The sequence below is a fragment of the Oncorhynchus tshawytscha genome, linkage group LG23, assembly GCF_018296145.1.
Source record: "Oncorhynchus tshawytscha isolate Ot180627B linkage group LG23, Otsh_v2.0, whole genome shotgun sequence".
Classification (NCBI taxonomy): Eukaryota; Metazoa; Chordata; class Actinopteri; order Salmoniformes; family Salmonidae; genus Oncorhynchus; species Oncorhynchus tshawytscha.
Window position 1 is genome coordinate 16,622,000 of NC_056451.1, and position 26,809 is coordinate 16,648,808.

Genomic DNA, 26,809 nt, shown 5'->3' on the forward strand with positions numbered 1-26,809 from the left:
TCTAAATATACTGTATTTACACACTGGATCAGTCCAGATTTCATACAATACTGAAGTCAGGGTTATTAATCATTTTCTCCCTGGTGGATGTGAGTCACCACTACACTGACAATGTTCATGTTCTGGTGTGCGTCCCAAATTGCTCACTATTCCCTACATAGAATAGGGTGCCATTTGGGATCCACCCAATGTTGTGGTGTGTCTGCAGGTGAGGTGAGCTAGGTCTGTCAGTCTGGCCTCGTGTGGGGAGCTGGCTGCTTCAGGGAGCAACATTCATTACATCTAGGAGTTCTTCCCTAAACACTAAACTCTCAGTGGCAGGCCGTTGTGTAATTGTCCTGCTGTCTGTCTGTGAGGCAGGAGCTACGTCAACTCCACTCTCTCTCAAGGAGCCACTCTCACGCTCTCAGATAGGGCTGAGGCTGGGGTACAGTATTGTGGCTGCATAGTACTAGAGCTGGGGTATAGTACTGGAGTTGGGGTATAGTACTGCGGCTGGGGTATAGTACTGCGGCTGGGGTATAGTGATGGGGTATAGTACTGGGCTCTGGGTATTAGGGCTGGAGTTGGCTGGGGTTGTTGGGGTTGGGGTATAGTACTGGGGGGTTGATAGGATGGGGTTGGGGTATAGTACTGGGGTTGGGGTATAGGGCTGGGGTATAGTACTGGGCTCTGGGTATTAGGGCTGGGGTTGTGGTACTGGGGTTGAGGTATAGGGTGGGGTTGGGGTATAGGGCTGGGGTATAGTACTGGGGTTGGGGTATAGTACTGGGGTTGGGGTATAGTACTGGCTGGGATATAGTACTGCAGCTGGGGTATAGTGATGGGGTTGGGGTATAGTGATGGGGTTGGGGTATAGTGCTGGGGTTGGGGTATAGTGATGGGGTTGGGGTATAGTGATAGTGATGGGGTTGGGGTATAGTGATGGGGTTGGGGTATAGTATTGTGCTGGGGTTGGGGTATAGGGCTGGGGGGGTATAGGGCTGGGGTACTGGGGTTGGGGTATACTGGCTGGGGTATAGTACTGGGGTTGGGGTATAGGGCTGGGGCCGGGGTATAGTTGGGGCTGGGGTATAGGGCTGGCATATATTACTGGGGTTGGGGTTGGGGTGTGGTACTGGGGCTGGGGTATAGTACTGGGGTGGGGTATAGTACTGGGGCTGGGGTATAGTACTGGGGTTGGGGTATAGTACTGGGGTTGGGGTATAGGGCTGTCATATATTACTGGTGTATAGTACTGGGGTTGGGGTATAGGGCTGGCATATATTACTGGGGTATAGTACTGGGGTTGGGGTATAGTACTGGGGCTGGGGTATAGTACTGGGGCTGGGGTATAGTACTGGGGCTGGGGTATAGTACTGGGGTTGGGGTATAGTGATGGGGTTGGGGGGTATAGTGCTGGGGTTGGGGTATAGTGATGGGGTTGGGGTATAGTACTGCGGCTGGGGTATAGTGATGGGGTTGGGGTATAGTGATGGGGTTGGGGTATAGTGCTGGGGCTGGCGTATAGTGCTGGGGTTGGGGTATTGTGCTGGGGTTGGGGTATAGGGCTGGGATTGGGGTAAAGGGCTGGGGTATAGGGCTGGGGTTCTGGGGTTGGGGTATATGGCTGGCATATAGTACTGCGGTATAGTACTGGGGTTGGGGTATAGGGCTGGGGTATAGTACTGGGGTTGGGGTATAGTACTGGGGCTGGGGTATAGGGGGCTGGGGTATAGGGCTGGCATATATTACTGGTGTATAGTACTGGGGTTGGGGTGTGGTACTGGGGCTGGGGTATAGTACTGGGGCTGGGGTATAGTACTGGGGCTGGGGTATAGTACTGGGGTTGGGGTATAGTACTGGGGTTGGGGTATAGGGCTGTCATATATTACTGGTGTATTACTGGTGTATAGTACTGGGGTTGGGGTATAGGGCTGGCATATATTACTGGTGTATAGTACTGGGGTTGGGGTATAGTACTGGGGCTGGGGTATAGTAGTACTGGGGCTGGGGTATAGTACTGGGGCTGGGGTATAGTACTGGGGTTGGGGTATAGTACTGCGGCTGGGATATAGTACTGCAGCTGGGGTATAGTGATGGGGTTGGGGTATAGTGCTGGGGTTGGGGTATAGTGATGGGGTTGGGGTATAGTACTGCGGCTGGGGTATAGTGATGGGGTTGGGGTATAGTGATGGGGTTGGGGTATAGTGCTGGGGCTGGCGTATAGTGCTGGGGTTGGGGTATTGTGCTGGGGTTGGGGTATAGTTCTGGGGTTGGGGTATAGGGCTGGGGTATAGGGCTGGTGCATAGTTCTGGGGTTGGGGTATACGGCTGGCATATAGTACTGCTGGGGGTTGTATAGGGCTGGGGTTGGGGTATAGGGCTGGCATATATTACTGGTGTATAGTACTGGGGTTGGGGTGTGGTACTGGGGCTGGGGTATAGTACTGGGGCTGGGGTATGGTACTGGGGCTGGGGTATAGTACTGGGGTTGGGGTATAGTACTGGGGTTGGGGTATAGGGCTGGCATATATTACTGGTGTATAGTACTGGGGTTTGGGTATAGTACTGGGGTTGGGGTATAGGGCTGGCATATATTACTGGTGTATAGTACTGGGGTTGGGGTATAGTACTGGGGCTGGGTTATAGTACTGGGGCTGGGGTATAGTACTGGGGCTGGCGTATAGTACTGGGGTTGGGGTATGGGGGGGTATAGTACTGGGGCTGGGGTATAGTACTGGGGCTGGGGTATAGGGCTGGCGTATAGTACTGGGGCTGGGGTATAGGGCTGGGGTTGGGGTATAGTACTGGCGTTGGGGTATAGGGCTGGGGTATAGGACTGGGGTTGGGGTACAGTACTGGGGTTGGGGTATAGGGCTGGGGTTGTGGTATAGTACTGGGGTTGGGATATAGGGTTGGGGTATTGTACTGGGGTTGGGGTATAGTACTGGGGAATAGTACTGGGGTTGGGGTATAGTACTGGGGTTGGGGGTTGGGGTATAGTCCTGGGGTATAGTACTGGGGTTGGGGTATAGGGCTGTCATATATTACTGGTGTATAGTACTGGGGTTGGGGTATAGTACTGGGGTTGGGGTATAGGGCCGGCATATATTACTGGTGTATAGTACTGGGGTTGGGGTATAGTACTGGGGCTGGGGTATAGTACTGGGGCTGGGGTATAGTACTGGGGCTGGCGTATAGTACTGGGGCTGGGGTATAGGGCTGGCGTATAGTACTGGGGCTGGGGTATAGGGCTGGGGTTGGGGTATAGTACTGGCGTTGGGGTATAGGGCTGGGGTATAGGACTGGGGTTGGGGTACAGTACTGGGGTTGGGGTATAGGGCTGGGGTTGTGGTATAGTACTGGGGTTGGGGTATAGGGTTGGGGTATTGTACTGGGGTTGGGGTATAGTACTGGGGTTGGGGTATAGTACTGGGGTATAGTACTGGGGTTGGGGTATAGTCCTGGGGTATAGTACTGGGGTTGGGGTATAGTCCTGGGGTTGAGGTATAGGGCTGGGGTATAGTACTGGGGTTGGGGTATAGTACTGGGGTATAGTTCTGGGGTTGGGGTATAGTACTGGGGTTGAGGTATAGTACTGGGGTTGGGTTATAGTACTGGGGTTGGGGTATAGTTCTGGGGTTGGGGTATAGTACTGGGGTTGGGGTATAGTACTGGGGTTGGGGTATAGTTCTGGGGTTGGGGTATAGTACTGGGGTTGGGGTATAGTACTGAGGTACAGTACTGGGGTTGGGGTATAGTACTGGGGTTGGTGTATAGGGCTGGGGTTGGGGTATAGGGCTGGGGTTGGGGTATAGGGCTGGGGCTGGGGAGTGGGCTGTGCCACCTATGATGTCAGAACTCCAAGTCAACCTCAGCTCCAACTCAACAGCTATGTTGGACATGTATCATTATTGCTATTCTGTGTATATCTCTTCCCCTTTTACGCTTAGCAGAGGAAACCACACTTCTGTCCACTAGAGAGCAGTGTAACCTCAGTGAAATACAGTCAAACCTGGAAGCTACTGCTTATAATGTGTGAAACAAAAAGGGTCAAAACTAGAAAATGAGACAGATATGAAGATATAAAATCTATAGACGTGATGATAGAGACAGTCTGTGTGTGTGAGACTGGTCTTAGACTGTCTGTCTGTAGACATCCTGTTTGGTATACAGTCTATGGACATGAACCTGGTTGTCACCCTTTTGACTGTTGTCTATAACTTCTCATCTGACCTCTTTATTGTGAGGGGTGATGTGTGGGTTACTAGTGTCATGAGGAAGAGTGGATCCAGGGATTAAACCCTGGTTTCCAGGGAAGAGGCATATTTGACTGGACCCTGGAGAATTACCACGAGACCACAGGCTCTGTACCAAAGAGGACTTTTTCTAACAAGATGTGTCTGCTGCTGTAAATGTGTTAAGAAATTATTGGTGAATGGTTTGGAAGTCTGGAAGTAGTGAGACCCTCAGCTAGAGTTCCAGAGTCTTATTCAATCAATTCAGGTGTGACATGACAGCACAAATATCATGACAGCACAATATTTTATTATTTAGTTCATGTGAATCTTTCTTATGTTTTTACTGTCATTTTAAAACGTTATGATTTTTATTGTTGTGTATTTTTGTCATCATCATCATCACTGATATCTTGATCATATGCCTTAAAGCTATTACAATATACAGTAATTATGTTCATCATCATCATCATCATCACTGATATCTTGATTATACTGTATGCTTTAAAGCTATTACAACATACAGTAATTATGTTCTTCATCATCATCATCATCACTGATATCTTGATTATACTGTATGCTTTAAAGCTATTACAACATACAGTAATTATGTTCTTCATCATCATCATCACTGATATCTTGATTATACTGTATGCCTTAAAGCTATTACAATATACAGTAATTATGTTCTTCATCATCATCATCACTGATATCTTGATTATACTGTATGCTTTAAAGCTATTACAATATACAGTAATTATGTTCTTCATCATCATCATCACTGATATCTTGATTATACTGTATGCTTTAAAGCTATTACAATATACAGTAATTATGTTCTTCATCATCATCATCATCACTGATATCTTGATTATACTGTATGCTTTAAAGCTATTACAATATTCAGTAATTATGTTTATCCTCATCATCATCACTGATATCTTGATTATACTGTATGCTTTAAAGCTATTACAATATACAGTAATTTGTTCTTCATCATCATCATCACTGATATCTTGTTTACTGTATGCTTTAAAGTCTTTGTGTTACAGTAATTATGTTCTTCATCATCATGATATCTTGATTATACTGTGTTGTTTTGTACAGTGTTCTTCTCATGTCTTTGTGTTGTTTTGTGTGTCTTCTCATGTCTTTGTGTTCTTTCATCATCATCACTGATATCTTGATGTCTTTGTGTTGTTTTATGTAATTATGTTCTCCATGTCTTTGTGTTGTTTTGTGTGTGTTTCCATGTCTTTGTGTTGTTTTGTTTATGTTCTCCATGTCTTTGTGTTGTTTTGTGTGTGTTCTCATGTCTTTGTGTTATTTTGATTATACTGTTGCTCCATGTCTTTGTGTTGTAATTGTGTTCTTCTCATCATCATCACTGATATCTTGATTATACTGTATGCTTTAAAGCTATTACAATATTCAGTAATTATGTTTATCCTCATCTCATCATGTCTTTTATACTGTGTTGTTTTATACAGTAATTATGTTCTCCATGTCTTTGTGTTGTTTTGTTATACTGTTCTCCATGTCTTTATGTTGTTTTTGTTTATGTCTCTCCATGTCTTTGTGTTGTTTTGTGTGTTTCTCCATGTCTTTGTGTTGTTTTGTGTGTGTTCTCCATGTCTTTGTGTTGTTTTGTGTGTGTTCTCCATGTCTTTGTGTTGTTTTGTGTGTGTTCTCCATGTCTTTGTGTTGTTTTGTGTGTGTTCTCCATGTCTTTGTGTTGTTTTGTGTGTGTTCTCCATGTCTTTGTGTTGTTTTGTGTGTGTTCTCCATGTCTTTGTGTTGTTTTGTGTGTGTTCTCCATGTCTTTGTGTTGTTTTGTGTGTGTTCTCCATGTCTTTGTGTTGTTTTGTGTGTGTTCTCCATGTCTTTGTGTTGTTTTGTGTGTGTTCTCCATGTCTTTGTGTTGTTTTGTGTGTCTTCTCCATGTCTTTGTGTTGATTTGTGTGTGTTCTCCATGTCTTTGTGTTGTTTTGTGTGTGTTCTCCATGTCTTTGTGTTGTTTTGTGTGTGTTCTCCATGTCTTTGTGTTGTGTATGCACTGAGCACTGAGCTGTCCACACTTATCTTTTTAGGGTCAAAGAAGAACAAAAGCCTCAGCCGGCACAGTAAGTAACACATTACCCAGAGTGCTCTAGGCTTTGACACTTCTTCCTGTTGGTCAATGTAGCTTCCTGTCACAGTGGGCCCCGCCCCTTCTCCCCTGATATTGGCTCGCCATGTTGTGTCATTTGCATTCTGATTAGCTTGTAAGGGAGCTTCACCTTCAGGCTCCTTACTTCCTCATCCATGTGTGAACTGGATGCTTCTAGTCAGCTACCTTCCGTCCTGCATTGTGTCCAAATCTACCTCTAAACACAGCAACTATCTGATCTATATGAAAACGTTATACTACTCCTCCACTACCACCTTCCTAACTATTGGCTGACCATTCGGTGCAATTCCCATTTCCATTGGCTGTAGCTTCTTTCCTGCTTTTATACTTCCTCTCCTCCTCTTTCTCTGTGGTTGTGGATGTGGTTGACTGTCCCTCTTTCTTGGTCTGCTGTGATCACAATGAATGTCCCTGCTAGGCTTCCGTACAGTACCGCCACTCTGACTTTGTGTAAGCCTTGCTGGGTGTGTGTGCTTTAATGGGGGATTCCCTTGTCTCAGCCAGCCCAGACAATGTGTTGATTCTTCATCTTTCTGTGGTGTGGTGTACAGTCACGTTGTTTGCTTACTTATTTGAACAGGTGGTTTAGTCCCTTTAGTGGGATCACTGAGCTGGTAAATAACGTTCTGCAACCTCAGCAAAAGTCCCAAAATGAGAAGGAGCCTGAGCCTGTGTCTGAGCCTGAGACGTAAGTAAGATGTGCACTGTCTGCCCCTGAACCAGACAGTTACTGTAGTAGGCCTAAACATACAGTATGGCTGACTAGTGTGGTCTGTACAACATGTTTGACCTCTGACCTGTCAGATACTGCCAAGAGCATAGGCGGCGCGTGAGTCTCAAGTTTGGGGAAGCCCATTTTCACCATAAAAATTCTCCTTTATAATAAAGCATTCCATGCATCACCACTTCTGCAGACTTATGTAAGATAGTCTGCTATTCCCAATGTGATGAGTCGATGGGATAATCATGCTTTATGCTAATAATATAACTCAATCACTGTTTGGGAAATATATGGGCTTTTATAAACACATTTCATGCAATTCTACTACACTTTATATGACTGGAGATGTGTTTTTTAAAATTGATTTAACCTTTATCTAATCAGGCAAGTCAATAAGAACAAATTCTTATTTACAACGACGGCCTGGCAAGAGGCAAAAGGCCTCCTGGGCTCGGACAAAAAAACTTTGTAAGCCAAAACGGACAACACAGACAGAAGTCACTGGCAACAGCACAAATACAACAGCAAACAAACAGTGGATGTGTGTGTGTGTGTGTGTGTGTGTGTGTGTGTGTGTGTGTGTGTGTGTGTGTGTGTGTGTGTGTGTGTGTGTGTGTGTGTGTGTAAAACAAAGTTCTTCCTTATATAAGGCATGGCAAATTATTGACATGGGGTGACAACTAGAAACAATGACATGTCTGAACAATCTGTTCCTCCTCCAGGGACACCAGGTCATTGAGTTTTATGTTGTCTTGGAGGGAATTCCATGACAAGGGGGGCTGTGTAATGACAGGACCTTTTTCCATACTCAGTTCAAATTTCCGTGACTCTTAGCCTAAAACAAGATTGAGATCTGAGCTTGTATGTGTTTTTATTTCAAACTAGAAGAGAGGATAGATAAAATGGTAGTTTTCTTAAAATGACCTTATAAATCAGAACTTGCCAGTGTTGGAGCCTGCGTGTTGCTATTGATGTTCATCTGACGGATCACAAAGGAGAGTTATATAGACATCTCTGATTGGTGACTAAACGAAGGCCTGCATGATACACGGAGTCAAGAGCCTTCACTGTACTGTAGAGCTTGAGGCTCGCACAAACATAGCTGAATCTTTTATTACGACAAAAAATGACAGGGTATCTTAAACTCTGCTGACTGTCAAACAGATCAATAAAAATATAATAGGTCAATACTATCTAATAGGTCTACGAAAAGAGGAGCCAGAAAGACAATATGGAAGAGGAAATGATTGTCCAAAAACTGACACAATGATAAAGACAGTGAATATGCACACTCACCGGGGATACGGCAGATGCTCCGCTAAAATAGGTTACTATTCGCTCAAATAAATTGAGATTTTTTTATAACAGGCAGATTAGTCTTTTGATGGTGTTCTCCATACAAAAATAGTCATTTGCTTTTCCACCGATGTTTTCACGCGATTGTATTTTGAAATATTGCAATATGCCTGGCTGGGCCTCTCTTTCCCTGACATTCGCAACTCAACAATCATCTGTTCGGTATTTCCCGTGCACGCTGCCCAAATTGAGGACCCTTCCGGCTATGGGATTTAAACAATCCACAGGTTTTTATTATTTTTAAGAAGCTTTTTGGTGTAGTAATGATTTTATGTATTTTTGTGTAGACTATTCTGTATTAGGCTATATCATTTTGGCAATTAATCCAATTTACTTTAGGATAAACCTTATGGACGCGCTGCCTATGGCCAAGAGTCAAGTCTGCTTTCAAATGATACTTTTGGACAGCTGGAGCAAGCACACAATTTTTATTCAGGAAAATGACCATATTCTTTAGGTTTATTTTACTATGGTGAAGAATACAAGAAATTTCATCTATAAAATGCATGATACATTTTTGGATTAAGTGACAGCCATTTACATTTTAAAGCTGTAATAGTGCTAAAATAGGAACAGATTATATCAATATTGCATTGTGGTTGAATAAATGCATCTGACGTGCACTGTGACTGTGCTATATCACAGAAACATGACATCAGATGGTGACATCAATGTTATGTCACCCAGTCTGACATCCACAAGGAACACAATTTTAATCATTTAAAAGGCATGTCTTGATAAAATAACCTACTGAGTTCATACTTAAGGCCAACAGGCAGACACGTATTGAGTTTCCGGTCTTGGCTGGGTCCTGGTAGGGATACTATGTTAGCTCCGTCATACGGTATACAGTAGAGGACAGGGCAGGGCTCATGTTTCAGCCTGTTTATGCAGCCTGTGTTAGTGTGGTTCAGAGGTAAGAAGGGTCGGATAGACAGCCAGAGCTGATACAATGAGCAGCATATGATTACATGTCAGCTGTGTCATGCGCGTTTGACCAGGTTTGACCGAGAGGAGATGGATGAGGAACGGGAGCCATCCACCAGCTGCCTGAACCTCTCAATATACCCCTCTCCTCCCCCTCTCTCCTCCTCTATTTCTCTCTCCTCTATTTCTCTCCTCCTCCTTCTCACTCTATTCCTCTCCATATTTTCCCTGGCCATCTCCTCCTTTCCCTCTCTTTCTTCTTCTCCCTATCTCTTCCTACCCCTCTCCTCTTCCTAACCCTCTTCCTGGTTTAGAGAGAGTTGCATCTTGAATGGCAGCTCTCTAGTGACTCTCAATAGTGAATCTAGAAGCCTCTATATGCCGACTAAACCAGCGGTTCTCAAACTTTTTGGGGCCAGTAACCCCTTTTGCGATAACAAATTCACCAGGGACCCCCCCCATAACTCGAGTGAGATAAAAATAGCAAGGAGTTTTACTCTGACTTCGGTAGTGCATGGCCGGACAATCCACGTCTCAGGCCGTGGGAAGAAACATTTTAAAGACCCACCTCTTGGCATCGGATGTCACGTTCTGACCTTAGTTCTTTTGTTATGTCTTTGTTTTAGTATGGTCAGGGCGTGAGTTGGGTGGGTAGTTTATGTTCTTTTTTCTATGTTGTGGTTTTGTGTTTGGCCTGGTATGGTTCTCAATCAGAGGCAGGTGTCGTTCGTTGTCTCTGATTGTGAATCATACTTAGGTAGCCTTTTCCCACCTGTTTTGTGGGGGATTATTTTCTGTTCTGTGTTTTGCTTCACCGTTCAGGACTGTTCGTTTAGTCGTTTTATTGTTTTTGTTCAGTGTTCAGTATTCTTATTAAAACAATATGGACACTTACCACGCTGCGCATTGGTCCTCCTCTTCTTCCACCCACGACGAGCGTTACATCGGAGACCAAAAAGTTGCAGTTTTCAAGCTAATTTCTTGCCGTTTTAGACATTTTGTCATGGAACAGAGAGATGTTTTGTTGTTACAGCATCTAAGCTAATATCCTGCAATTCTACACATTTTGCCATGAGGCAGAGAGAAAACGTAGCAGTTTTGAAGCGTTAAGCTGGAGTCCTTAACTGAAACAATAACAAAGCGGTCATTCCGCCTCTGTTTTGGTAAAACGCTGGGTGATGGGCCTGGAGAAATGGAACCACTCTCAAATTCATAGACTGAGCTATGGATGCAAGGACTGACCAACCATCATATCAAAATGATAGTTTTACTAATGTTCTGAGGCTATACAGTGTTTGTTTACATTTACATTGTTTACAAACATTGGAGTAAAACAAGCTGTTTTGTGTTCTGATGGGCTAAGACAGTTGAACTAAACTCATGAGGCATTTAGGAGTTATATTCTTCAAGACTCAATTGGTATATCATGGTATTCCATACCAAAAATGAATGTAGCAACTAAGGATTCTAGTTTTAAAGTACAGTGCATTTAGGTAAAAACATCATTTTTTTGCAGAATACAGGAACACAATACATATAGTATGAAGTAGAAAACATTTTAATTGGTGGGGCACTGTGGATACCAAAATCCCTGGTAGCCTCCCAAGCCCATGTGACCCAGGGTTAAGAACACAAGTTGTAGATGAATTATATGACATTTTATTTTATTGCATTGTATTACACCATCTGAACTTATTCCACGGATCCCTTGGCCCAAATTGAATCTGTGGTTTGAAGTATTATTTTTTTGTGTGTCTGGCGTCGGACCCCATTTGGAGAACCCCTGCCCTAAACAGCAGACACTGCTACCCAATATGCACATACCATTAACAAGTCTTCTATCTGTAGACTTGTTCTGGTGTCTGTGTGTTTGTCTGTGTGTTAAACAACACCACACCACCACGTCCCAGGTCTAATCTGTGTTCAGTATAATGTGACAGTAGTAGCCCAGTGTTCATTCAGAGTGGGCAGAGCAGCGTGGCAGTGTGACACAGAGAGGTGCCCTCCAGGGTTCCGTCTCTATCTAGTGTTCAGCAGGGTGATCGTCATCAGACAAGGCCCAGCCACATCGAGTCACGCGCCAATTACATTTGGGATCTAAATAAAAGGCCTGTTTGTGGGAAAGAAGAGGCAGCATGTTTATCACCTACGCGACACCAGGCCAGGCATACGGACGGTAAAAATGATAGCTCTGGTTAATAATTCACGTGACTAATGAATGTTGCAGGGGAAAATGTGGAGACGAAACCAATTCTAAACGCCATATCATGAAGTCAGCCAGGGTTTTAGTTTCCAAGGATACACCCGATTGACATGTGTCGTACAAAATGCATGCTGGTCTGTCTGTGTGAGGTAGCGTTTCAGGGTCCTCTGGTCCTCAGGTCCGATTGGACCTGTCATGTGTGGGTGCATTGGGAGAGTATAGACAAAGATGACACTGAATGTACATCTAGTGTTTTGAGCAGGCGGTGCAGATTAAAAGAGAACGTTGAGCTAAAAGCTTCCTTCCAAATGACCCCCTTTTCTTTATTTAGCACCCTTTTCCCACAGGGCACTAGTCAAAAGTAGTGCACTGTGTAGGGAATAGGGTGTCATTTGGGCCGTATACAAAGTCTTTTGAAGGGTGCCGTTGTTTCAGTAATCCACATGGAGGCCTACTCAATAGTCTGATTCCTCTGCACTGTCTAAAGGCACTGTTAGCCCGATGGTTGGATGGATGCTGTAGTGTAGGCTACCTAGTCATGATGTTGTTGCTGTGAAAAACAGATGTGATGTGTTCTTTCCACTGAAGTGTGGGCATTGACATTTGGAGGGCTGTATTAGCTTACGTCTCGGGCCCCGCCCTGAAATAGAAACACAGGTACAAATGATTCATTAAACGCCGGGAACCTGAGTAAGTGGAATTAAGTTAGGCTTTTAAACTTGCGATGCAAACTCTATACCTTCCTACCTGGCCCGCCTTGTTTCAGTAAAGATGGGTGCAGCTCTATGTGAATGGAGAACTATAGTGACAGTACAACAATATGCAATGCAGAACATACAAACATTTCTCTGACAGTTGTGTGTAACAAACTGTAGGTTATTTGGTTGACAAAACCTTTTGGTTACACTTTCTATAAGTATATATAATCAAGGACATTATAAAGCATGTTCCTCATAGAAAGTGTTCCCTACATTTCTCTTAGAAAGGAATCAGAGCTACATACGCTGCTTTGCTGTCTACCAACACTAATGGACTTCACACAACATCCTGCAGTTAGCTACAGCACAAAGACATCTGAAATGACTTCCTATCCCCTGAAGTGCATTGTTATACTCTGACGAAAGTAGTGCACTTTAACGGAACTAGAGACTAGAGAGCCATTTAGGACAAAGTTTCTGTTCTGAACTGATCTTTTCCTAACTGCGCTCCTCTCTTGCTTCCTTCCTTGCAGGAAGTTGCACCAGCAGTTTGAGAGCTACAAGGACCAGGTGAAGAAGATGGGGGACGATACGACCCCGCAGACGGGGACGACAGGAGAACCCCAGAAGAACCCCAATGACTCTCCTACCTGCGGGATTTGCCACAAAACCAAATTCGCTGACGGGTGCGGCCACCTCTGTTCATATTGCCAAACGAAATTCTGTGCTCGGTGCGGAGGACGAGTGTCTCTGCGGTCAAATAAGGTGAGGAGGTTGAGCCTAGCTACCTCTGTTTGTCTGTGTCTATGAACGCACACACACACACACACACACACACACACACACACACACACACACACATGCATACCTGGAAAAATGTTTTGTAGTGATTGTCCTCTTATAAGATTACAGTGGGAAGGTGGAAGTCATTTGTCAATACAATTCGTTTTCTACAATCACATGCAGGCCAGTCCAGCTGTCGTGAGAGAGGTTTTTTTTTGCTGATACTCTCTCTCTTGGGTCCCAAAAATAGCCTGACTAGTACATCCATTTCTGTCTCAAATCAAATCCTCCACTGGGTTATGAAACATTAGTGTGAAATCAGAAACTGGGCCTCAAGCCAGATACAGACAGTGGTGCAGCTCACAACACATCCTACTGACGATCTATACCATATACCAACTCCTACCAATGTTTCTCCCATTCATATTCTCTGCATGACTGTGAATCTGGTGAGGGATGATTCTAGATGCAGTGATTTCTTCAGGTCTTGTTTTTAGCATGGTGTCAGGTAGCCTAGTGGTTAAAAGTGTTGGGCAGGGCCTCCCGAGTGGCGCAGGAGTCTAAGGCACTGCATCGAGAGAAAAAAGGGGTGAAAAAAAAAACATTTAAAAGTGTTGGGCCAGTAGTCGAAAGGCTGCTGGTTTGAATCCCAGAGTCGATATGCCCTTGAGCAAGGCACTTAACCGCAGTTGCTCTGGATAAGAGGGTCTCCTAATTATGTCAAATGTAAATCTCTTTCTTTACCACTGGAGGGAGCTTCTCCCCTGGCGTCTCACAACAGCCCTAAATCTCATGTCTGCTGTGTATTACCTTGCTGCTCCACTGTCTAACTAACTAACCTTGTTGTGAAATCCTCCTACAGAGTAAGCCTTTACATATTATTATGTGACTGAGTGTTTATGCTTGGTGCCGTCCAATACCCTCACTGTCGGAATGCGATGTGTCAAAGTGTACTAATGTCACTCACAATCTTTCTCCCCGTACCTTTCTTCCTCTCTCTCTTTCTCTGTCCCTGTCTTCCACTCCCTCTATCTCTGTCTGCTGCATTCCTGCTCTCGCCGAATTGCAACAGGAGGACAAAGTGGTTAGCAAATCCTTTTCCAACCTTTTTCGCATCTCGACTAAGAAAAGTCTGAATAGAAGCATCGCTCCTTCGCCCCCATGAGATGCTTCTCAGACTGTAATATACACATACAGTACCCTGAACACATGATTTTTGACCAATCACATCTGTGAGTCAATCATATCATGTTGAAGGCCAGACCAAAATGGAACATATAAAGTATATGTCAGAAAATATATTTCGGTACCTTTGTTCCATTTTCAATGTAAAGTTTGTACCAAAATCCTGTCAAAGTTTCCCCTTAACAGCTATGACTGAGCTGAGAGTCCACCTCCACTGGACCTTCCGTCCGTCGGCTGCCAAGGCTGCCTGTCTGTCTTTGTTGTTGACTGATTATGGGTGGAGGATGGGTTTCCTCCAGAGTTGTAGCCTACAGATGGTGTTGAGTCGTGGCTGTGGGCTGGCAGGAGGCAGCAGCAGCAGTAGGGTTGGGACAGTGTGATGAGTAGCGGGAGTGTTGGCAGATCTGCCCTGGGATCAGATCAAAGGATAGGAGGATAGGCCCACTGCTGCCCTGCCCACTGTTAGCCTGGTATTGTCGCGATCTGTCTTCTTGGCCATGAAAATACATTGGTTGCATCCCAAATGGCACATGCAGCTAAAGTATTTGAAAGGAAAACAGTTGTTATTACTAGTCTGGATGTGGAGGAGGTGCAGTAGGGGAATGGAGATGGAGATGGATGGATGGTGGGGGTGGAGGTGGAGGTGTACATACGTTCAGTAGATGTGCTGCTGTCTCAGCCAGAGGGACATTGTTTACACAGACACTGCCTCCCCTGTATCTAGTTGCAGGGCTCCAAGCCCTCACGGAGCCCTCGGGGCCAGCTGATCCAGGGGTTTGGTTCCCAGACAGGGCTGGGTGACCAGATAGTTTTTCAACCCAAGGAGGGTGATGTCACTGGGGGCCCGACTGCTGGACCTCTGAGGGCAGGGCCCATGGACCTAAAGGATGTCTCAAATGGCACCCTATTCCCTATATAGTGAACTACTTTTGACCAGAGCCCTACACATGTTGGACACAATAAAGCCCTTTCATGTTTACACACACACGCCGCGTGCACACAGACTCACACCCAACACTCTTCAGAGTCTCATAATAAGAATAGATGTTATGTTATTGCAAGTTCGTTAACTAAGACTATATAGCTCAGTTGGGGATGTTTTGGTCAGCCCAACCACCTGCAGTAGCTTGTCACGTCTGAAAGCTTGTGTGTCAGTCAAAGAGGTGCTTGTGGTGGTGGTGAAATCTGTCCTTTTTCCATCAGTATTCTCTTTCCTTCCCACAACCAGTGGCAGCCGTGATGAGAGATCTCTTGTTCTGTGAAACGGCATCAATATTTACACGCCTCAGTGTCTGGGGCCTCTAACAGTGCTGTTGGACACTGGAATACGATAGGACAGACTTGCTGCTGAGAGTTTCACAGAGAGGCAGGAGAAGAATCAGGAGTGAAGGTTTGAGATGGATTTGAGCTACATTAAACTGAGCCCCGGGATTATTTATTTTCTTATTTAGTCTAGTATAGCCTATCAGACTCATGGTTATGACAATAAAATATGATCTTTTGTTATATATCTTTGCTTGATATTAGCCTACAGTAAAGAGGTGAAGGACATCCAGTCTGATAAGACAGTACTGAGGGCCTTTATATGTAACCACAGGTCAGTCTAGTCTCGGCTCAGCTGCTACACAGTAGACAAAACTTACACCAGGAAGGATTTTAGAGATATAGATGGAGCCTTTGAAAGACATACAGTGCACTATGTACATTTTTTGAACCCCCAGAATCCCTCTCCCTCCTCAGTCCTTATAGTAGGACTGTTCAACATTTCAATTCCTCTGATGTTGCTAAAAAATGCCTCAGAAATCAAGTCTCCTGAGACCAAGTCATTCGTGATTAACGTGACTTTTGAGGACATCACATGTGCTGTGGTGCTCTTGGCTCTCAGCTTTCATTCACTCTGCTGCAAACGAACAGAACTCACACTTATTGGATCTTTCTGGACTCATCAAAGTAAAAATGGCCTAATATTCCAGTGAATTTAGAAGAACACGTTGTTGTGGCGCATCAGAATTAGCTTGGTGAGTCCCTGAGCGTCACGGGCGTGTAAGGGCACACACTGGATTCTTTGAGCACAGTTGGGCCGCCCAGCACCACGGGGGGACGCGCTGCATTTATAATGAGCTCGAATAATCCTCGGTAGCGGGAGACTCACACCCGCATCTATTAGTAATGAAGACTTAACTAGTAGGTCTAATGCAGCGGCGGTAAAACATGATTACACGTTTTATTGCTCACTCTTGCACATCTTTCCTCCCGCGAGCTGCTTCTGTATGCTTCTTTTTTTGTGTGCCGCGATTCAAATTTGGAATCCTTTACTGCATTTATGAAGGGGCTGTATCGTTTTCTATTTGACATCGTGGCAGACACGTATTTAGTTATTTTCTGTAAATAATCTGTCTAGAAAATAATTATGGTTGGAATTTAAGACTGTCTGACTGGGTAGTATTATTTGCAGCCTGGACAAATCACATACATTATTAGCATCGCGTAACCTTCACGCGGGCTACATTGAGCAGAGCTAGCTGCCTGCCTGTTGTCCGACTAGGTACTGTCCGCGGTGCTGAACGGTGTTGAAGGTCGGCGCCTCAGTCTGTCGCCTCCTGATTTTACTGCACGCTGCCCCGTAACATTTCCACCAAATTAGGATTACATACATTGTTTTTCCTGTACGGACACGATGCTTCCCGTCGTTACCATGGGTAAGCTAAATGTAAAATGGATTGTCTTGGCTGCAAGTCATTCAATACGCTGGGCTCAAAATCAGCCGTTTGGATACTGCATTTACAATGCACATGTAGGCTATAGACTGTTGTGCACTGTTTGCATAAGTAGTCAGAGTATTTTAATGTAGATGATAATATGACCAATGATGACTGAATTATAGGCTATTATGAATGCCTACATGTTATAAACACCTTGTTATAGTCTGGTAGTCTGAACACGTTTATATGGATGTTTTAGGCTATGTAGCGCTCATTTTCGGTGAAAGTTCTCATTACATCATGTTCTCTGAAATTCTGAATATATATGGTATTTTCTCAAATGTATGTGAAACAGTGAACAGCGCGTTGATAAGCCGACATGCCAAATGCTTAAGTAATACCAAAAATAGAATTTGGCTTTGTAAATAATGTCACAGGGCTTAGGGTGGGTCTGTGAAAGACATCTGCCATCTCTCTGTGTGAATCCAGTCTCTCCATTTCTCAAGCCGCTCTCATCTTTCTCTCTCAAGTCTTTCTGAACTTCGGTCCAAATAAAGGGGCATACATTTATGCATCAAGTCTATTATTATTACCGCGCGCCCGGCACACTAAATTTAGAACCTCATTCAAATGTGATGCACCACGTGCCAGACAGTGTTTGAGCATGTGAGAGTCGGCTCTTCTTTCACCTCTATTTAGGCTACACGGTTTCATGTAACATACTTTAATACATGTTTCCCTCTGTCTTTTTGAGATCTTTACACACACACACATTTAGAAGAATGTGGTATATTTCATCTTAGGTTATATAGGTTATATATCGTTTATCACACGTTTTTAATAACACACATAACAACGTGTGTTGCATGGGGGAAAAGGAGTGCCGAATGATGGATTAGGTTCTGTATGTTTCAGACACAGTCGACTCAAGTGCAAACTCAGTTTCAAAGCCAATATGTTCCCCAGACATGTTCACTTAAACTATGAGTTTTTAATGAGCTCAGTTAAGTTCAGGCCAGGTGAGACTGGGAGGGAAACAGGCAATATGATACGGATGACAGTCTATTCACCATCACATTAATATTTTACCATGACGCACATCTCTTTATAGTACATGATATTTTTGTTCTCTGAATGCTATGAACAAGATACAGTAACATTTGATGGTTGAGAATGCATTTAGTCTGAAGGATATGATACCAAGTATTTGTTTTTGTCTCTGAAAGAACAGTCACTATTTGGACTCAAGTATTGCAACAATGGTTGCAATTCTCTTAATAGTTAAAAATGGTCACCATGGTATTTTCATTGTCCTTTAGCTTTGAAGTTTGATAATATCATTCTCCCCTCAACTGTTTTGTTAGGATGCTGTTGTGCTGTAGTGCTGCTTCTTGGCCACAAGAGAGAGGTCATTGACTGAGTATTGGCTACTGGAACATATGCATCAGAAAGAGGCGATTGTCTCCTCCCTCCCCTATTAACTTCACTTTGATGTAGTGTAGCACCACAGGCTTGACAGATAAACAAAGCTCAGCACAAACTGGGATAGCTGAAGGCTGCTCTCTATCTTAAAGGACTTTCAGTCAATGCTGTAAAATTGTCTCTTAGAAAGTGATGAACATACACTAGATTGGTCATCGAAAGCACCACCACGGCACCGCCCTTGAAATAGGCTATAGCATTGTTTGGCTGTAGAGATTTGCGACACACGAGGTTGTCTGAACGCTAGGCATGCTCATCTTAGATAGAAGTTATTGATTCAAGTCCAGATGGATTAGATGGAGTAAATAGATGGAATAAAATATGGAGTATAATATCTTTGTATGGGACCAAATGCAAATGCAAAAGATGATAAGGATGTATGAACCCACCTTGAGTTTAAATGAAAAAACATTAGATAACAAATTACATATCAATCTAAACAGCTTGATGGTACCCATTGTAACCTAATACAATAGATCAGTAGCATACAGTACCTATGCTCCAGCACACATCAGTAACCGAAAGGTCGCTGGTTTGAATCGCCAAACTGGTAAGATGGAAAAATCTGCAGTTCTGCTCTTGAGCAAAACTGAGGAGCACAACTGCCCCCCCGTACGTCATTTAAGGCAGCCCCTCCACACCTCTCTGTTTCAGAGGACACATTTCGGTTGAAGGCATGCAGTTGTGCAACTGACTAGGTATCTCGCTGAGTAAAGATTTTTACACTATTTTAGCTGAACAATGTATCACTTCAAATAAAAGAAAATGTTTATTGGTCACATACACATGGTTAGCAGATGTGAGTGTAGCGAAATGCTTGTGCTTCTAGTTCCAACAGTGCAGTAATATCTAACAAGTAATCTAACAATTCCCAATATCTACCTAATACCAACAAATCTAACAAGTAATCTAACAATTCCCAATAACTAACTAATACCAACAAATCTAACATGTAATCTAACAATTCCCCAACAACTACCTAATACACACAAATCTAAAGGGATGAATGAGAATATGTGCATATAATTATATGGATGAGCGATGACCAAGCGGCATAGGCAAGGTGCAGTAGATGGTATAATATACAGTATATACATGTGATATGAGTAATGTAAGATATGTAACATTATTAAAGTGCCATTATTTAGAGAGACATTGTTTAAAGTGATTAGTGATCTTTATCAAAGTGTCCAGTGATTGTGTCTCAATATAGGCAGCAGCCTCACTGAGTTAGTGATGGATATTTAACAGTCTGATGGCCTTGAGATAGAAGCTGTTTCTCAATCTCTTGGTCCCAGCTTTGATGCACCTGTACTGACCTCGCCTTCTGGATGATAGCGGTGTGAACAGGCAGTGGCTCAGGTGGTTGTTGTCCTTGATGATCTTTTTGGCCTTCCTGTGACATTGGGTGCTGTAGGTGTCCTGGAGGGCAGGTAGTTTGCCCCGGGTGATGCAACCGTTGTGCAGACCACACCACCCATTATGCAGACCACACCACCCTCTGGAGAGCCTTGCGGTTGAGGTCGGTGCAGATGCCGTACCAGGTGGTGATACAGCCCGACAAGATGCTCTCGATTGTGCACCTGTAAAAGTTTATCAGGGTTTTGGGTGACAAGCCAAATTTCTTCAGCCTCCTGAAGTTGAAGAGGCGCTGTTGCACCTTCTTCACCACACTGTCTGTGTGAGTGGACCATTTCAGTCTGTCTATGATGTGTACGCCGAGGAACTTAAAACTTTCCACCTTCTCCACTGCTGTCCCTTCGATGTGGATAGGGGGGTGCTCCCTCTGCTGTTTCCTGAAGTCCAACATCATATCCTTTGTTTTGTTGACGTTGAGTGAGAGGTTGTTGTCCTGACACCACACTCTAGTGCCCTCACCTCCTCCCTGTAGGCTGTCTCGTCGTTGTTGGTGATCAAGCCCACTACCATTGTGTCGTCTGCAAACTTGATGATTGAGTTGGAGGCGTGCATGGCCATGCAGTCGTGGCTGAACAGGGAGTACAGGAGAGGGCTGAGCGCACACCCTTCTTACATAGGTATTCTTTATGTCCAGATGGGATAGGGCAGTGTGAAGTGCAATGGCGATTGTGTCATCTGTGGACCTGTTGGGGTGGTATGCAAACTGAAGTGGGTCTAGGGTGGCCGGTAAGGTGGCGGTGATATGATCCTTGACTAGCCTCTCAAAGCACTTCATGATGACAGAAGTGAGTGCTTCGTGGCAGTAGTCACTTAGTTCAGTTATCTTTGCCTTCTTGGGTACAGGAACAATGGTAGCCATCTTGAAGCATGTGGGGACAGCAGACTGGGATAGGGAGCGATTAAATATGTCTGTAAACACACCAGCCAGCTGGTCTGCACATGCTCTGAGGACGTGGCTAGGGATGCCGTCTGGGCCAGCAGCCTTGCTAGGGTTAAAATGTTTAACTTACCTTAAAACCCCATACCATTTAATTACTTTCCCGGGACAAACCGGGAACTAGAGAAAACCTTCAGGGGACCATGACACAACATCCAATGAACGTCCTAAAAACGTCCTTGGGGATGTTCCCTGGGGACGTTCCCTGGACAAACCGCGAACTAGCCAAAACCTCCAGGTTACCATTACCATGATACAACGTCCCAAGAACATTCAGGGGAAATTCAGGAGTCGATGACACAATGTCCCAAGAACATTGTAAAAAGGTCCCCCAGAGAACATTCCCGTGGGACTATCATGCAACGTTCTTAGAACGTTCTCAGAACGTCAGTGCGATAATGTCGCACCAAAACCTTTAAGGGACCTAATGGGAACGTCGCCAAATGTCCTCAGGACGTCCCTTGTTTGCTGGGGCATTTAGTGGGCTACATATGCCATTTCTATTCCTCCCCTATGTTTGGAGCACTAGGTTTTTTAATGTTCTATATTTGGGTGCAGGTTCAATGACTATGAAATGTGCAAACACAGGGAGAAATGGCCCAGCCTGGGGGGGGCTGTCCCTTCCTCTCCCCTTCCTCCCCCACACCCATCCCCCTGACTGCACTCAGCCGTGAAGAGTTAGGCAGTGGGGAAGGAGGGAGGAGGGACTGCAGTCTGGCTGCAGTGAACACACCTCTGGCAATCAGTACAGCTGCTTGACCTGTGTGCGTGTGTGTGTGTGTTTTTGTATATGTGTTTGGTTTAGTGACTATTACAGATGCTAACAGTAGTCTGTCAGAGTGGGCCAAACTGACGCTCTCTGCTGCATCACTGGACGAACTGTTAGAGCGCACATGCTGTGTGAGTGTGTGTGTGTGCTGACACCACTTCTATGTGACTAAGGAGTATGGCTTCGACCTAAAACCTTATCATTGAATCATCTCTACTGTGATCAACCACTGCTTATATTTTCACCATTTTCACTTTTTAGTGCATTAGTCATCCAGATTATGTTTGGGTGCAGACCAGATGCTACACTATATAGTCCTGTATAGGAACGCTGTGTGAGGCGGAGCTAGACTTAGCATGCCCTGCTCAGTATTCATTTGGCCTGTGTGTGTATGTCTTCCTGGTCTGTTTTGGAATACTAATGTACTATTAGGTATGTGCTGATGAAATAAAAGAGCCCACTGCATGTACAGTCTGAAGCTCAGAATGTGGTTCATTATTGTTGGCAGATTGGAGAACTGACTCTATGTAAATTGCACTTGTGAACAGTAAATAAGTAGGTCACATCGTGCCATGCTGGCTGAGGTACAAGGCTCTCTCTATCTGGGAAAGAACTGGGCTATGTTAAAAAACTTCTGAGGGATGAGGCTGTGCAAATAGAAATACTGCTGTGCAAAAGAGCAGAAAAAAACAAAAAACAAATATGGGGATGAGGTAGGCATCTTGGTTGGATGGGCTATTTACAGATGGTTGCATTTCAAAGATGGTGGTAGAAAAAAACCATGTTTTTTTTCTTTGTATTTTCTTCTACCAGATCTCTTGTGTTATATTCTCCTACATTCAATTCACATTTCCACAAACTTCAAAGTGTTTCCCTTCAAATGGTACCAAGAATATGCATATCCTTGCTTCAAGGCCTGAGCTACAGGCAGTTAGATTTGGGGATGTCATTTTAGGCGAACATTGAAAAAAAGGGGGCTAATCCCTAAGAAGTTTTAAGCAGAGAGGGAGATTGGAGTAATGAACAGGAAGTGGGACCTGGTGTGGAGGTAGCATTGTAGCGTGTGCGTGCGCATGCTTGTGACTGGTATGGAGGTTGTGTTTGTGTGTGTGCATGCTTGTGACTGGTATGGAGGTTGTGTGTGTGTGTGCATGCGTGCTTGAGAAGTATAAGTAGAGTAGAGAAGTAGAGAGAAGTAGAGAAGTAGAGTGTAGCCACCCCGGTGGTTCAGACATCTGATTGGCTGGGGAGGTAAGGAGACAACCTCTCATTGGTCATTCCTTCCGAATATGATTTATTTAAAAAAATTAACCTTTATTTAACTAGGCATATGACCCCCAGCCAGTTAGCCAACCAGTTAGCCAGCCAGCCACTAAGTCAGTGGAGGGTTGTGTAGTGTGCTGTGTAAGCCCAGCCCAGCCAATAGTAATCACAGTAATGCACTCCGGTACTGAGTCAGCTCAATGCTCTGACTATAGGACCAGGGCCAGAGTCAGGCTATAACTAGCAACTGGAGGACACTGCTGCTGGGTTGAGTGCAGCTGCCTGCCTGTCTACTATACATCACTGCTGTCAGTCAGTCTGTCAGTCACTGGCCATCAGCCTACAGGCTGAGTTCCTCATGGACCCTGATGCCCTGAGAGAGAGAGAGAACCAGTGCAGAACAAACACCATTGTAAATACAACCCGTATTTATGCTTATTTATTTTATCTTGTGTCCTTTAACCATTTGTACATTGTTAAAACACTGTATATATATAATATGACATTTGTAATGTCTTTATTGTTTTGAAACTTCTGTATGTGTAATGTTTACTGTTAATTTGTATTGTTTATTTCACTTTGTATATTCACTTTATATACAGTGCCTTGCGAAAGTATTCGGCCCCCTTGAACTTTGCGACCTTTTGCCACATTTCAGGCTTCAAACATAAAGATATAAAACTGTATTTTTTTGTGAAGAATCAACAACAAGTGGGACACAATAATGAAGTGGAAGGACATTTATTGGATATTTCAAACTTTTTTAACAAATCAAAAACTGAAAAATTGGGCGTGCAAAATTATTCAGCCCCTTTACTTTCAGTGCAGCAAACTCTCTCCAGAAGTTCAGTGAGGATCTCTGAATGATCCAATGTTGACCTAAATGACTAATGATGATAAATACAATCCACCTGTGTGTAATCAAGTCTCCGTATAAATGCACCTGCACTGTGATAGTCTCAGAGGTCCGTTAAAAGCGCAGAGAGCCTCATGAAGAACAAGGAACACACCAGGCAGGTCCGAGATACTGTTGTGAAGAAGTTTAAAGCCGGATTTTGATACAAAAAGATTTCCCAAGCTTTAAACATCCCAAGGAGCACTGTGCAAGCGATAATATTGAAATGGAAGGAGTATCAGACCACTGCAAATCTACCAAGACCTGGCCGTCCCTCTAAACTTTCAGCTCATACAAGGAGAAGACTGATCAGAGATGCAGCCAAGAGGCCCATGATCACTCTGGATGAACTGCAGAGATCTACAGCTGAGGTGGGAGACTCTGTCCATAGGACAACAATCAGTCGTATATTGCACAAATCTAGCCTTTATGGAAGAGTGGCAAGAAGAAAGCCATTTCTTAAAGATATCTATAAAAAGTGTTGTTTAAAGTTTGCCACAAGCCACCTGGGAGACACACCAAACATGTGGAAGAAGGTGCTCTGGTCAGATGAAACCAAAATTGAACTTTTTGGCAACAATGCAAATCGTTATTTTTGGCGTAAAAGCAACACAGCTCATCACCCTGAACACACCATCCCCACTGTCAAACATGGTGGTGGCAGCATCATGGTTTGGGCCTGCTTTTCTTCAGCAGGGACAGGGAAGATGGTTAAAATTGATGGGAAGATGGATGGAGCCAAATACAGGACCATTCTGGAAGAAAACCTGATGGTCTGCAAAAGACCTGAGACTGGGACAGAGATTTGTCTTCCAACAAGACAATGATCCAAAACATAAAGCAAAATCTACAATGGAATGGTTCAAAAATAAACATATCCAGGTGTTAGAATGGCCAAGTCAAAGTCCAGACCTGAATCCAATCGAGAATCTGTGGAATGAACTGAAAACTGCTGTTCACAAATGCTCTCCATCCAACCTCACTGAGCTCGAGCTGGTTTGCAAGGAGGAATGGGAAAAAATTTCAGTCTCTCGATGTGCAAAACTGATAGAGACATACCCCAAGCGACTTACAGCTGTAATCGCAGCAAAAGGTGGCGCTACAAAGTATTAACTTAAAGGGGCTGAATAATTTTGCACGCCCAATTTTTCAGTTTTTGATTTGTTAAAAAAGTTTGAAATATCCAATAAATGTCCTTCCACTTCATGATTGTGTCCCACTTGTTGTTGATTCTTCACAAAAAAATACAGTTTTATATCTTTATGTTTGAAGCCTGAAATGTGGCAAAAGGTCGCAAAGTTCAAGGGGGCCGAATACTTTCGCAAGGCACTGTATTATCTACCTCAGTTGCTTTGGCAATGTTAACACGTTTCACATGCCAATAAAGCCCTTGAATTGAATTGAATTGAATTGAGAGAGAGAGAGAGAGAGAGAGAGAGAGAGAGAGAGAGAGAGAGAGGCGCCAGGCAGCTGCCCATTTCTTCCTTTCCACTAGGCATCGCTCCTCCTCCAGACTAGGGTGGGTGGTTGTTAGGGGGGAGTGAGGCTGGATGAGCTGCATCTGAGGCGGAGTGAGCAGGTTGCATCCAAAATGGCACCCTATGCTAAATATGGTGCACTACCTTTTGATCAGGGCCCATAGTGCACTACGTAGGGAATAGGGTGCCATTTGCGAAGCAGACCAGGGCTTTGAGGGCGGCTGTGCTGCGTCTGAGGTGGAGTGATCAGGGCTTTTGTCGGCTCCTGGATTTATGAGGCTAATGTGGAGGGAGGGGGCTGCAGACCACAGTTAGTGCTACTTCCTCTGTAGAGCTGCTGAACACAGTCTCTCTCCATCCCTCTGCTATTCACACACAGCTGTATTAAACAGTAGGGCTGCAGACCACAGTTAGTGCTACTTCCTCTGTAGAGCTGCTGAACACAGTCTCTCTCCATCTCTCTGCCATACACACACAGCTGTATTAAACAGTAGGGCTGCAGACCACAGTTAGTGCTACTTCCTCTGTAGAGCTGCTGAACACAGTCTCTCTCCATGTCTCTGCCATACACACACAGCTGTATTAAACAGTAGGGCTGCAGACCACAGTTAGTGCTACTTCCTCTGTAGAGCTGCTGAACACAGTCTCTCTCCATCTCTCTGCCATACACACACAGCTGTATTAAACAGTAGGGCTGCAGACCACAGTTAGTGCTACTTCCTCTGTAGAGCTGCTGAACACAGTCTCTCTCCATCTCTCTGCCATACACACACAGCTGTATTAAACAGTAGGGCTGCAGACCACAGTTAGTGCTACTTCCTCTGTAGAGCTGCTGAACACAGTCTCTCTCCATCCCTCTGCTATTCACACACAGCTGTATTAAACAGTAGGGCTGCAGCTAGCTTCCTATTTAGATTCAGTTACTTACAGTATTGTGCACCACAAAGTTAGTACCATAGAAATAAAATCACCAATCAATGACTCTGTAACCACACACTACCAACCCATTGACTTGAATGGGGATACCCAGTCTAGTGATTTCATTTCTGTGGCTGGTACCCCATATAAGCAAGTGGTGTAATTATGTACATTCTTAGAAAAAAAGGCGCTATCTAGAGCCTAAATGGGTACTTTGGATGTCACCATAGCAGAACCGTTTGAGAACCATTTTCCACAGAAGGTTCTACATGGAAGCAAAAATGGTCCTCCTGTGGGGACGGACAAATAACACTTTTGGAATCCTTTTTTCTGAGAATGTAAGGGGATGTAGATCATATGAACTTCAGATTCCTCATCATACTCACAGACTGTCCAGTGAACTCAACATGATGTCCTCGATTAGATATGGTGCTACATACAATCCTAATTTGCCCTAAGGCTACTGTATGTGTATGCAATATTATCAAATCATTCATATCTTCATCTGTATATTTACAGTGTTTCCTACAACATGTAGCAGGTCCAAGTATCCTTTTTTAATGATACTTGGCACGTCTCCTCTAGGGGTTGATCCATTCCATGACTCCTTTCATTGTAGTTCATTGCTGTAAGCCCACCACCACCACCACCACCACCACCACCACCACCACCACCACCACCAC

General features: G+C 44.3%; 1 protein-coding gene across 25 annotated transcripts in view; it reads left to right on the forward strand.

Annotated features, from left to right (window-relative positions):
• Positions 1–26,809, forward strand: part of LOC112222529 (regulating synaptic membrane exocytosis protein 2-like) — a 223,015-nt gene that overhangs the window by 28,603 nt on the left and 167,603 nt on the right. For 23 of the 25 annotated variants that reach the window (XM_042304750.1, XM_042304741.1, XM_042304747.1 and 20 more), the window contains exons 3-4: positions 12,829–13,060; positions 14,151–14,162. In XM_042304750.1, the coding sequence (XP_042160684.1) occupies positions 12,829–13,060; positions 14,151–14,162 (244 nt within the window). Of the gene's footprint in view, positions 1–12,828; positions 13,061–14,150; positions 14,163–16,435; positions 16,963–26,809 lie in introns of those variants that run through there. The other 2 variants (XM_042304744.1, XM_042304760.1) reach the window with 2 other exon arrangements.